General features: G+C 41.9%; 1 protein-coding gene across 2 annotated transcripts in view; it reads left to right on the forward strand.

The window, feature by feature from the left end:
• The window catches only part of Cntnap2 (contactin associated protein 2), a 2,081,788-nt gene that overhangs the window by 1,809,473 nt on the left and 259,413 nt on the right, over window positions 1-12,902 (forward strand). For both annotated transcript variants that reach the window (XM_004860475.3, XM_087207768.1), the window contains one exon: window positions 861-1,031. In XM_004860475.3, the coding sequence (XP_004860532.1) occupies window positions 861-1,031 (171 nt within the window). The remainder of the gene's footprint in view (window positions 1-860; window positions 1,032-12,902) is intronic.

Consider the following 12,902-nt stretch of genomic DNA (forward strand, 5'->3'; position numbering starts at 1 on the left):
GTGTGGCTAGGAGACACTCTTTTTAAGGCAACTCATTGCTGGGTGTTGGAGCAGGGGAGCTGAGGAAACTGTCCCAGCTCAACCTGGTCACTTCTTGCTTGTTCCCAACCCCCACTTCTTCAGGGCTCCTGACTTCTCAGCCATATCCCTGGAGCACCTGCACCAGGTGTGTGAGCACCTGCACCAGATGTGTGAGCACTTGCTCAAGGAATGGGTACTGGTTACCCCCAAGGCAGAGATAGATAAGAAGCATGAGCAGAATGCCACAGTCTCCATTTTCCTCATTTATTATCCTTCCATGGAGCCCAAATGTTTCTTGCACCAGACCAAAGCCATGAGCTCACAGACAGGAGCACAAAACAGCCACTGAGTCCCACCTCATACAGTGGCACCAAGGGCTTCTCTCCATTTCCATCTCTTGCCTTTTTCTCCAAAGTCCCTCCAGGACTGACTGAGTAGGAACATCAACTGTCAATCTTTAACAAAATATTTTATACAAATTTCATACTTCAATATTTTAATGGTACATAAATCTTATTTGTTAAATCTAAATAGTATGATACAATAAATGTATTTTATTTTATATGCACATCCATGTGACTGTCACAAAGTCAAAGAATGTTTGTGGGAACGAAATACAAAAGCCCCTCACAGTAGAATGAGAGGGAACAAAGCCATAGTCAAAGCAGAATGACTGGGCTAGGGATTTAGCTCAGTGATTCTGCTGCCTGTCTCGAAAGCACAAGGTCCAGAGTTTGATCCCCGGATGACTAAGCTCCAGATGTGGATGTCTTTTAGGTAATTAGCCCAATCAAGGTGTAAATTCACAAGGTTATTTTTTTTTTCTTTTCTTCTTGCAGGGAATTACTGGAATGCTGCCTCTTTCCCAAACCCATCATCCTACCTCCACTTCTCTACTTTCCAAGGGGAAACCAGTGCGGACATTTCTTTCTACTTTAAGACATTAATCCCCCGGGGAGTGTTTCTTGAAAATCTGGGGAACACAGATTTCATCAAGCTGGAGCTGAAGTGTGAGTATCCATTTTCTGTCAACTCAGGAGCGGCACTTTGTGCCTGCAGGCTGGTCCTGGCCAGGGTGGTGAGGTCGTACCATGCAATGGAAACATGAATGGTCCCCACTTTGTTCCAGGAGCAGGGCTACAATACAAACTAGAGCTTGGTCCTCTGGATGTTCCCAAAGACAAGGACACAGGTCCAGGCAGAAATGCCCACTCCAAGTGACCAGGGAGATCACACTACCCCAGCACAGGGGAGGACAATAGAAAGAAGGTTCTTTCTCTGGCGGGATTGTTTTCCGAGGAGACAGGTCATGTGTAGACAGAGGAGTGTGCAAAGTCATCTGAGAAACAGGAAAGGGGAGGAGAATAACACAAAGGAAAACTGAATCGTAAATAGTAACATCTGCCTGACAGGCAGCCTGAGACCAGTTATCAGATGCAACGCTGAGTATACATGCTTCCCAAAGAGGCCCCGTGCCCACACACCCTGCAAAAGTGTGGTTTGAATGTATTTAGCCAAGGATACAGAAGCTAACAGAGGCAGACCCATTAATCAACCTGCTGGCCTTGGACCCAAACCCTTGCAGGAGGTCTGGTGTCTGGTTTAGACCTGGACCAAAGCTGCTGTTGGAGGGGTTTCCTGAATCCAAGATGTGCAATTCCTGTCTTCCCACAGGCTCTCTCATCAGCAGGGCCTAAACTCCGCTCCAGGAATTTACAGTCCACCAGACTTCCGGGTGAAGTGAATGTTTGCAAACACCTGGCTCTCCAGGCTGTTGAGACAATGCTGCTTCCCTGTGTCCCCACCACAAAGTCTGGGCCACATGCTGGGCAGATCTGGAACCAGCCTTCCCTATAGTGCTCCCTTTATGAGCTCCTGTGCTACTGGGTGTGGTACAGGGATGATCCCAAGTCTAGTTCTAAGTATTATCTGATGAAATGTTTTTCTGCTTTTGTGCTTAGAATTATGCAATATGGTATTAAAAGAATATCCAAAGGCTGGGGATTTAGCTCAGTGGTTCCATCTCCTGCCTCACAAGTGCAAGGTCCCAAGTTCAATCCCCGGTACCAAAAAATAAAAAAAAAATCCAAGATAAATATTTTCTGATGAAATTCCACTGGATCCTCTCCCTCTCTCTCTCTCTCTCTCTCTCTCTCTCTCTCTCTCTCTCTCTCTCTCTCTCTCGATAGACTGTGATGAAGCAGGACAAGGACTTTTGAGTTATATGGAGTTAGCATTCTCGATTCATATCCAAACATTGGGTGAATTGCTTAATCTCTTTGGATGTCAATTTCTGGTAGTGTAAAATGGGAGTGTTAATTTGGGGTGGTTGTTATGAGGATAGAATATGGCTAACAAAGCACTCATTTCATCCTCTACTAGGTACTGTAAATAATTATCTTCCCAAGGTTGCCCATTACAGATCTGATCTGAGCCAGATCTGACCAAAAGGGAGGCTGAGAATATTCTTACCCTAGAATTAAAGTTATTAATTAATTTAAATGCTTTTCTAAATTATGGATTAGAATTTATTTAAAAGGGATTTTCACCCACTCCACTAAAATTAAACGGAATCAAACATTTTTCTAGCTTTTCCATCCATTGGATCACATTGTAGAAATAGCTCATGGCCAGAAAAGAAAATTGATGATTCCATATTTGAGTAATTCTGTAAGTCTTTATAAAATCACTTGGATTCCCCCTCTTTATTTTCCATCTCCTGTTTTGTAAAGCCATGCCTGGAAGAGAGAAAAAGAAAACAAATCCAGACAGGACAGGAGTTTCCCCTTAGCACTCGTCTCAAACAATTTCACTCCTTTCTGATTAAGAAAAGTCTTCAGAGATGTTTTCAAAGGCTTCCAGGTCTTCTCCACAATGTGACAATTCTGTGACACAGGGTTGTCATTGGACAGTCTAAGGAATTTCCTTCCAAAATAAGGAACCAAAACTGCCCTACCTGCAGAACAATTTCATATCCAGATTGACTGACTTTCATTACCAAAAAAGAATTTTTAGGGCACTTAGTAAGAGGCATATAGGGTTTATCAGGCAGAAATTCAAAATTACACATGCAAAAAGTAGTGTAGACCCTCAAGAGAGAGGCACATTATTTCCTGGAAGTTGGATCATTTATGCTTCTCTTGAGGGAATGGATAGGTAGCCCACCTGAAGAAAGGTGGCCCACCCCACCCCATAAGGATACTGGCCCAGATTACAGGTATGGGCCCATTTTTCAATTCTTATTAGTACATGTGTGTAGCACATAATGTTTCCGTTCCTTGTGTGGGGTTGGTACCTGTACATCACACATCTTCATTCCTTTTTTCACCCCTTTTCCTTCTCCTCCCCACCTCCCTCCATCTCTTGATCCTCTTCCCCTTTGAAAAAGATCTCTCTCCCTACTTCCTCTTAGCTATCTTTTATTTTGCTCTTTATTTATGATTTGGGTTTCTCATGCAAGAGAACCGTGTGATACTTAAGTTTGTGTGTTCAATTTACTCCACTCAATGTTACAGTCTCAAGGCGCATCCATTTTCCTATAAATAACTGAGAATTCTTTCAACCTATTCCTTTATCTTAGGATCAGGTTCCTGCTCTTTATTTCCTCAATTAAACCAATTTATGAACTTAGAGTATTCTTGCAGAATTTTGGGTGTGATGAGTCTGAAAGGAAAGAAGTCTGAATTAATCAAAGGAATGCAGATATGGATCACCTTGGGTAATTTCACCTGGGTCCCAGAAGTTGTAGTCTTCTTAAAAATACCATCTTTAGTTGTGATTTTCTTGTCTCCTTTCTACCTATCTTTATTTCTTGTATCTTATCTCAGGGTGAATTACTACAGGCTTTTTTTTGTTACATAGCTTAAGTTTCTTTGTCATACAGTTTACTTTGGGTGAACCATGGGACTTTCAAACCCCAGATTTGAAGCTGATCTCTCTCCCAAAGACCCCTATACCTGATAATAAGTATTACAAGTGAAAATACCTCCTTAAGATCCCCACATGGCAGATATCAGACACCCAGCATCCTGTGGAATTTCCACTGGGGTCAAAGCAGCCTGGTTAAGGGGGAGGGGAGGCAGATTTCTCTATTCAAGAGTAACTTCTTCAAAGTAAAAAAGTGGCACTTCCATGAAGATGTCAATCCTTAAGAAAAACTGAGTCACAAATTAAGTGACAAAGAGGGTTTATAAACACAGAGGCAAGCAGTCTTAAACATCTATTCCAGAGTCTTGCCTATTTCAAAGGAGTTTTGAAGGCCAAAACCACAAGTGAGAAGGAAGATAATACCAGCTGTTTGTCAAGAATTTAGGTCAGAGTAGACAGGGCAGCAAGATGCCTTCTGAGAAAGGGACTGGGCATCTTTTTTTTTTGTTTTTGTGATACTGGCGATTGACCCCAGAGCCTTTGCACTGAGCTACATCTCCAGCCAATTTTTTTTTTTTTTTTTTTAGTGTTTTTGTTTTGTTTCAGTTTTGGTTTTGTTTTTAGATGGGGTCGCACTAAATTGCTAAATTGCCCAGGCTGGGCTTGAACTTGAGATCCTCCTACCTTCCAGAGTGCTGGGATTATAGTCAGGCACCATGCTCAGCAGGCATTGAGTATCTTAAAGAATACATGTAAAATAGTTCTTGGAAAGGAAGAGGGAAGAAAGGACAGAAACAAAGAAATTCTTTTGTCTGTTAGGGCTTAGGGGTGAGATGACCCAGGTGGATGTTCGTAGGAACATTCTACTCTTAGGAAAACTATATCTCAGCATATAAATTGCAGGATACAGTGTGTGTGGATCTGGTGCTGTTTCAACACATACAGCAAAAAGAATGGACATTCCCACAGGGTCAGAGTTCGGAGAGGTAGATGTGGTGGAAGCCAGATTTCTCATGACCTTCTTGGCCTGTATTTTGGGGATACCTCAAAATGCTTTGACTTTTGATTTCCACAAAGAACACAGGGAGAAACTGTCAGAAGTGAGATCTGCTGGTCCCACACTGATCACAATTTCATTCCAACATCCTAACACTGCCCCAGTGAGATCCTTGGCATTTATTTCTTCCTGTACTGAGCAATCCCCACACACCTACCTGTCTCCCAGAAGTGGCTGCTACCAGAGGGCTCCAGAAAGGAGATTTCTGCACCCAAACTTCTGCAAACTGCCTCTCCTTTTTCCCCCTCTTAGTTTGTTAGGCTTTCTGATCTCTTTCTGATAAGAATTCAAATTTTGTTTCTCTGCATGTGTCTCAAAGGAATTATGCCACAGTGCATGCCTTCCTTCTGTTCTCCAGAAGAGCAGCCCTGTTAATTAACTACATTGTGCCCTTCTGTCAAAAGTGGAAGATTCTTGACTCAGGGAACAGGAAGCCTATGTAAAATAAGTTAATGAGATGCCATCAACAGCTTATGTGCAAGTAGAAAGACCCATAAGATAAAATTACTCATGAGCATACCTTAAAGATAAAATTTTAACTCTTCTATTTCACTTATTTACCATTAATGTTTACTCGTTCATTCAGTGCATATTTACAAAGTGTCTACTACTAGGTCCCAGGTACTACGCTGAGCACTGAGGGAACATAGACCAAAAATAGTTTATTTCCTTCAAAGATGTCTGTTTTGGAAAACAGGCAAGTAAATCGATAGATATGATAATAGTCAAATAGCTGAGCTTTACTCGGACTCTTGTGTCCTGGCCTTATTTCAAGCACATTGAGCTCTCACTCCCTCCCCACCCTGTGAACTAGGCAGTGCCATTCTCATTCCAGATTTACACAAGGGAACTGAGGCACCAGGTGGATAAGTGGCCCAGCCAGGTCGCACAGCTATGAAATGCAGAGCAGCTCTCTGACCCCAAACACTTAGGGTCCCAGAGTCATTGCTGAGAACGTTGAAGTGCAGGGTCTCCCACAGCAGACAGTGAGAGAGTGGCTGAGAGTGCCAAGGGGAAACATGTAAGCCTGACTAGAATGACAAGGAGTGCTGCCCGGGAAACAGAATGCTTTAATTAAATCATGATGAATGAGCAGGACTCAGGAAGACAAAGAAAGAGAGGAAAGAGCAGGAATCAAGGAAGAAAGGGCATTTCAGGGTAGCACCAAAGGAGTAAAAATACCAGGGGCAGAACTCCAGGACTAGGAGTTTTTGGTACAGAGAAGAGCAGAAAAGTGAGAGTGAGCAGGAGGCAGGGCTAGGTACCCAGCACTCTCTGCCTGGAGAGGCAGTGGGCTTGACTTGACTTTGGAAGTTATAGTGAGGTAGGACATAGCATGATCAGATTTGCATTCACCAGAAAAAGATTAGAAGACAGATGCATTAGTCCCTTTTTTGTCACTATAATGAACTACCTGGAACAGGCTGATTTTCCAAGCATGTACTTAGCTCACAGTTTTGGATGCTGAATCACATAGTGTGGCTTAGGCTCATGTGAGAGTCAGTCTTGGATGTGTCACCTCGTGGTGGGTTGCAATGGTGGTGGCATGGAGTTGCAAGAGCGAGTAATCACATACCCAAACAGGAAGTCAGAGGAAAGCTCCAAGGTCAGGCTTAGGCTCCTATAACAACTCAGTCTCCTGAAAGCTCAGTTCTGGAGACCAGCATTCCCTCCCAAGAGCGGCCCACAGTGACCTAAACACTGCCCATTGGACCCCATCTCTTACATATTCCACATCATCATCTGTGGCCACTGGGTGACATGGACATTTAGAAGACAAACCACATCCAGGGCAAGAAGCAGACAAGAAACAAAGGAAGCTGTACCAAGGCAGTGGCAGAATGAAGGGAGAGAGAGGAAGAAAGCAATGACGTTTATGGATATGAAAGATGCTTAACAATAGATTCCTCAGAATTCTAATGACATCGTCATGAAATTTAACCAGAAGGGAAAATCCTGGGAGTAAGCTAATGTTTCTGGGTTTGGCGTCCTATGGGAAGGGCAGCTTTCACAAAGGAGCCCAGCATTCCAGGGCAGAAGGCAAGCTACATCTGAATATTTGAGTTTGAGCCACTGTGGGTTATGGGAGTATCTAAACAAGTGGACATATCTCAGGAGTGCTGAAGCCCAAGTCTGGACCCAACAGAGAAGTCTGAGATAAAAATAAGCCTAGGAGTTGTTATTTAGAGACTCCTCAGGAAATAAGAATTGAGTGCCCTCAGCATGGACAAGATTGCCCAGAAGAAAGATGGACAAGAAAGAAATAAGATGTGCAAGAATGAAAAACCCATTCAAGGGGTAGGAGGAGAGAAAATAGCTAGTGGAAGAAGTGGAACACAGTGGCATCCCAGACCAAATAAAAGTGGAATTTCAAGAAGAATAAGAGTGTTAGATGCTACTGAGAAATCCTTACAACAAGGACATGTGACCATCAGGTTTAACAGGGAGAGATCACTGCCTAAAGGTAAGGCAAGGCTCGGGATATGGCTCAGTGACAGAGCTTTCCTGGGACATGTAAGGCCCTGGGTTTGGTCCCTGGCACTGCAAACATAAAAATAAGTAAATAAAAATGAAGGCCATCATTAGGGTAAGTGGAAGGAGATATGCTGCTCAAGAGAAGGTGATATTGTTTATTTTTCTTGCTGTCTACACTGTGGAGATTTAAGCATGCAGGATGTTAAGGAGAAAAGTCTGGTAGAGAAGGAGAGATTGGAGATATGGAGAGAAGGGGACTGGCTGAAGGAGTGAGGTCCCCAGGGAGGGGTTGATGCTTGCATCCCAGCTTCACAGTAGCTGGGAGGGCTGCGGAAAACAGGTCAAAGTAAAAAGGAGAGCATGGGCCACCCGCTGGGAAGACCCCTTCCAAGTCAGACCTTGAGTTGTTATTGCTGCTACCTTGAAACCCATGTCCATCCCTAGTAGTGATGGATATGTGACCGCTATGGGGATCGTCTACTTCTCCAGATCCCTCTCCTGACCATGACAGTGATCATAACCATGGCTCCAACCTCAGGCCACCACTTACTGAGCACCTGCTGTATCAAGGTGCTGGGGAAGATGCAGGAGATTCAGGCGAGGAGAAGCGGCCAGATAGCCACACCTGAGGAAGGAGACAAGTGCATTCCCAACAGGACTGAGGCATCATTTTACCGAGAGTTTTCTAAGCACAAGGCGCAGCTCTAATACTTTTGTAAGTGCTCACATTTTTAGATTTCTTAACAAGTTTTGTCCATATTTTACAGATTTGGGAAACTGAGGCACACAGGTCATTCAGATGATTCCAGATACAGTGCTGTTCACCAATAAATACAATGAGTTAATTATAATAAAAAGCATGAGGTATTATAAGCATTCAGGGGAGAAGTGTGAAATTCATCCTGAGGATGAAGGAGAAGGTAAAGTGATACCTGAGTTGAATCATAAAGAACAGGTCAAGAAATTAGCTAGATGAATAAAGAATTCTAGGAGGAGGAGAAGACAGTACAAACAAAACCACAGAGGTATGAAGACGAGTGTTCAGAAGACTGCAACCATTTGGACTCATTAGAGTACCAAGGAAGCCACTGGTGGTGAGGATTTTTTAGGCAGGTCTCAGATCTGATTCTAAATATGTGGAGATCAAAATACTCAACCCATGTTTACTGAATACCTACTATATAGGTGCCAAAAGGGGACACAGGAAGAATAAGACACACTCTGTCTAGTGACCCAGAACAGCAAGCCTTGTCATTATAAAGCAATATCTTGAATAGGGTGAAATAAATATTAGAAGTATAAGAAAAATGCTGTGGTTCCCCAGATAAGGCAACAGTTACTTCTGATTGGAGAATAAGAAGAGTTTCTTCAGAGATGATATCATTTTAATTGAGCCTAAAAACAAATAAAGGGAAAAAGTCACTAAAGCTCAGAATGGCAAAGGGAAAAAAAAAGTAGAGCACCGCAGAGGTCAGGCAGGGACACAGCAGAAAGGTGTGGCTCCATCATCCACCGAAGCTGAGAGGGCGGCGGGACTCACCCACTCACATCCCATATCCAGGGCCACAGCAGTGACTGGCTCGTGTAGGCATTTGTGTAATGAATCAAATAAGTAGCAAGCCGTAGAACACCTAGGTGGAGAAGAAGAGGACCACAACTGAAGGACCAGGGATCAGAATGAAGACAGAGAATTGATTGAAAGAAACAAGGACAGAGCATGGTAGGCAAAACTGAGGATTCAAGATTCCACAGGGAAGCAGTTTGGGTGCTAAGAACTAAGATGCATGATCAAGTCACACAAGTGAGAGGCTAGGTTTACGGAAGGCTGTGGAGAAGGTTGGACACTAGAAAGCCCACCTGTTGGGTGCTCCTCTACATCACTGTTGAGCTCTCTAGTGCTGACACCAAGAGACAGAGTGGGCGGGGAATCTGTGGGTCAAATGTTACAGTACGGGGGATCAAAGGATGACAACAATAAAAACAGTGAGAGGGTGTGTCACAGAAGGATGTAATGCTGAATGAAAACACTGGTACCATTGAATGGAGGAGGCATTGAGAGGGACAGGGTGGCCCAGCTGCTCTCCTGGCCCCAAAAAATGGCCCACTGTGGAGGTCGGACATTAGGGTCCCCTTAAGGTGGACCGCAAGCAGAGGAAGGCACCTCTTGGATATGCAGGATAAATAAACAGGGACCCTGGGTTCTTTATTATTTAACAACTTACCAAAAGATTTCAGAGAAAATTCATGAAGAGGATTTTGGAAGGAAATTTTGGAAGGCAATGTTTATTGAATAGGAAACATTCAGGGAAAGCAACCAGAAATCCTTGTATATGTTTGCATAAGCTTCCATGTTGATCAAGTTTGAGCTTTTTTGGATATCAGGATGACACAGAGAAAATTTTTGCATTTAGCAGGCATATCTTCCCAAAAATGTGGAGGCAGCAGTCCAATATCCTACTAATCTTAGGCAAAAATATTAAAGAAAAATTTTCATTTCCAAGACGCACCCACATGCTCAAAAAAGTTACCAAAAAAATACTCTGCAATATACAGAAACTGATGAATCAGAAGAAGTAAATTAATGGCAATTTATCTTCCACTATTTCAAAATTGGAACAAATTTTTATATTAAAAGAGCTTCACTTGTGTAGACATGAGGAATGGTGAATTCCACTTAACCAGGCTGTGGTGTTTTCATGGTGTTATTTAAGATGCTTTTTAAAATACTATGAGTTTTTATTACAAATCAGGTGTTCGCACCTGGATTTTTCCTGTTAATTATGCAAGCCAACTCAGGTTGTCAACATGGATTTGGGAAGAATTTAAGTGTTTCTACTACTTTGCAATCTAACTGTGGTTTCAATGTATTTGAGATTTGGAATCTGAAGAAGACTTCTGATTGCCGTTATTGTATATAAGGAAAAAATTACCTCCTTGAAAAAAAGAAAAACATTTAAAGATCTGAATATTTTTAATAGAACACATAAGGTTTTTAATTTTTTTCTCTAACTTTTTGATTTAAATTTTTCAATTTGGAAGATGGACCAAGAGATTTAGAAACATAAATTACAAATAAAATTTGTTCCATATTAAAGCTACAATATATTAGCTATTTGGACTTTATTAAATATTAAACAATATATAATCAGTAAATAAAATTTAATTAAATTTATCCAGATTCCTTTGCCAATTTCATGGAAGAGACAGCTGTATGAACATACAGCATAGGTACCATGGGGCCATAGGTTTCAGGTATAGGTATTGTTTGCCCTCTGGATATGAAAAATTGCCCATTTCCTTAGTCCACCCATATCTACTGATCTGGAATTTTCCATATGGAGCTGGAAATTCCTTGTAAGCCTGGCATACAGTTACCTTTCTTTAGAGTTTATGGTCCTATCTCCCTTTCCCACACGCCAAAGGAAGCTAAGAAGACCACCCAGCCCTTGACCATTCCTCTCCCATGGTGCTCTGCACCCCTATCACTGGACATTTCCTTCTTCTCTTCATGGAAATGATGAGCTTGCTCTCTTTTACTTTCCATTGCAGGTAGAGATTCTTCTTTGTAAAGTTACAACCACCTTCTTAGTAACAACTCCTTTGAATCTGCCTCAGATCATAGACTCTGAGTTCCCAAGAGCAGGATCCTTCCAGTCACAAACAGATAGCTTGTAACTCCCTGGGACTCTAGAGTTCCCAATTAGGCTCCCCAAGACCTCACTACAGGCTTGGTGTCTTAGAATCTCCCTGTTAAGCACAAGCTAACTTACACAATCAACTCAAAGACCTTTTAGGGCCATAAAGGTAAGATAAATAGCAAAAGGCAGGATTCCCTCAAAGACATTAAATTGTACATATATTACTATATAGACTGATTTATTTTATGTAATGCCCAACAGTAAACCAAAGTAATCTACGGAGATAGAAGTCAGAATAGTGACAGCCTTTGCGGAAAGAACTGACTTTGAGGTGGGACAAGGGACGTTTCTGGGGTGGTGGAAATAGTCTTTATCCTGATGCAAAGAATGAATGTAAAAATTTTATATAGCTGTGACTTAAGATTGGCACATTTACTGCATACAAAATGTACTTCAATGAAAAAAAATGGAAAAAGAAAAAAATCCTGCTGTGAGAAAAATCTCAAATGAGGAAAAGTTAATAAAATACCCAATTTTTCAAAAAGCAAGTCAGAGACCAGGATTCTGAGCTGATCTACACAAGACCAGTCCCTGAACTTCTCCGAACTGTGTCACGTTCACTTGTAAAACAAGCAGGTTAAGCTAGGTCATTGCTAAGGTCTCTTCCAGCAGTAACAATCCTGCAGGGCCGTCTCAGACCGTCAGGTTCAAGTCGGTTCCAGTGTGGCTCACCACCTCCCATCCTAAATGGACTCATAATTAGGCACCAACTTCATTTTTCATGACATGGCGCTCTCCATTCTCCTAAAGATTATTGAAGAAGAGCCTTGCCGCAACAAATGACATCTGCTTCAAATAACTCCAGCCCACATACATGCTTGAGCTTGATGTAATCTGGGTAATTTTATAAAATCATTGCTAACTACTTGTAAATCCTGTAAGTATGGCTCATAAATAACTCAAGCTCAACACATCAAAATCAAACTCAATCATTGTTACTCAAAAGCCCTCTCCTGCTCTCCCGTTTCAGTTAATGTCATCTCTATCATCCTTCTTAACCAGATTAGAAAACTCAAAGTCATAGTTATGTTTCACTGGCCTCCTCATATTGGATAGACTGTTTATATTGTAGGACACTGTATTTTTAATATTTAAAAATGCTATTCTTCCCATACATCATCAAACCAGAACAATCCCAGAGAAAGATTCAATTCCAACTCTTTGCAATAAGACACCTTGAACACAGATGCAAAGATAGTGAAATCTTCATCAAACTTCTGTTGCCCGTGATGGTTTTGCTAGTTGAATCCACTAGATCTTTGGTTCAAACAGCCTCATTCTTTATCTACCTTACTCTAGTCCCTTTCTCCTGGCATCAAATGAGGGCAAATTTCTACAAATCTAGTGCTTTCACTCCTTTCCTTTCTAATGGTTTCTCAAAGCTTTATAGGATAAAGTTCAAGCACTGAAGCTTAGTTAAGTGATTCAAAGATTTAATATAGCTTTCCCGTCTTCTTTGCATCCTACACAAACTTTGCCCCTCTCTCACCAGTACTTTGTGCCTGACTAACTTCTACCAACTACCGACATTCCCTGGACATTACCCACCCTTTCCTCAGGGTCACTGTCTTTTCCTGTTCTGGAACTGCCCCACACCCACTGAAATCCTGCCCATACAAAAGATTTGTTTTTTCTGCATTTTGCCTTAAAATATACCAGATTAATAAGGCAGAAGCCTGTATTTTCCTAAAAATATCAAAAGTTTTGCAAGACATTTAATTTGTGCATTGCCTGGAAAATAATAGGCAACTCTATTGATGAGCATCTCCACATGGTGATTTTCA

The sequence above is a fragment of the Heterocephalus glaber genome, unplaced genomic scaffold (genome assembly GCF_053883595.1).
Source record: "Heterocephalus glaber isolate CG9 unplaced genomic scaffold, H.glaber_assembly_v1.0 deba00000818, whole genome shotgun sequence".
NCBI lineage: Eukaryota > Metazoa > Chordata > Mammalia > Rodentia > Bathyergidae > Heterocephalus > Heterocephalus glaber.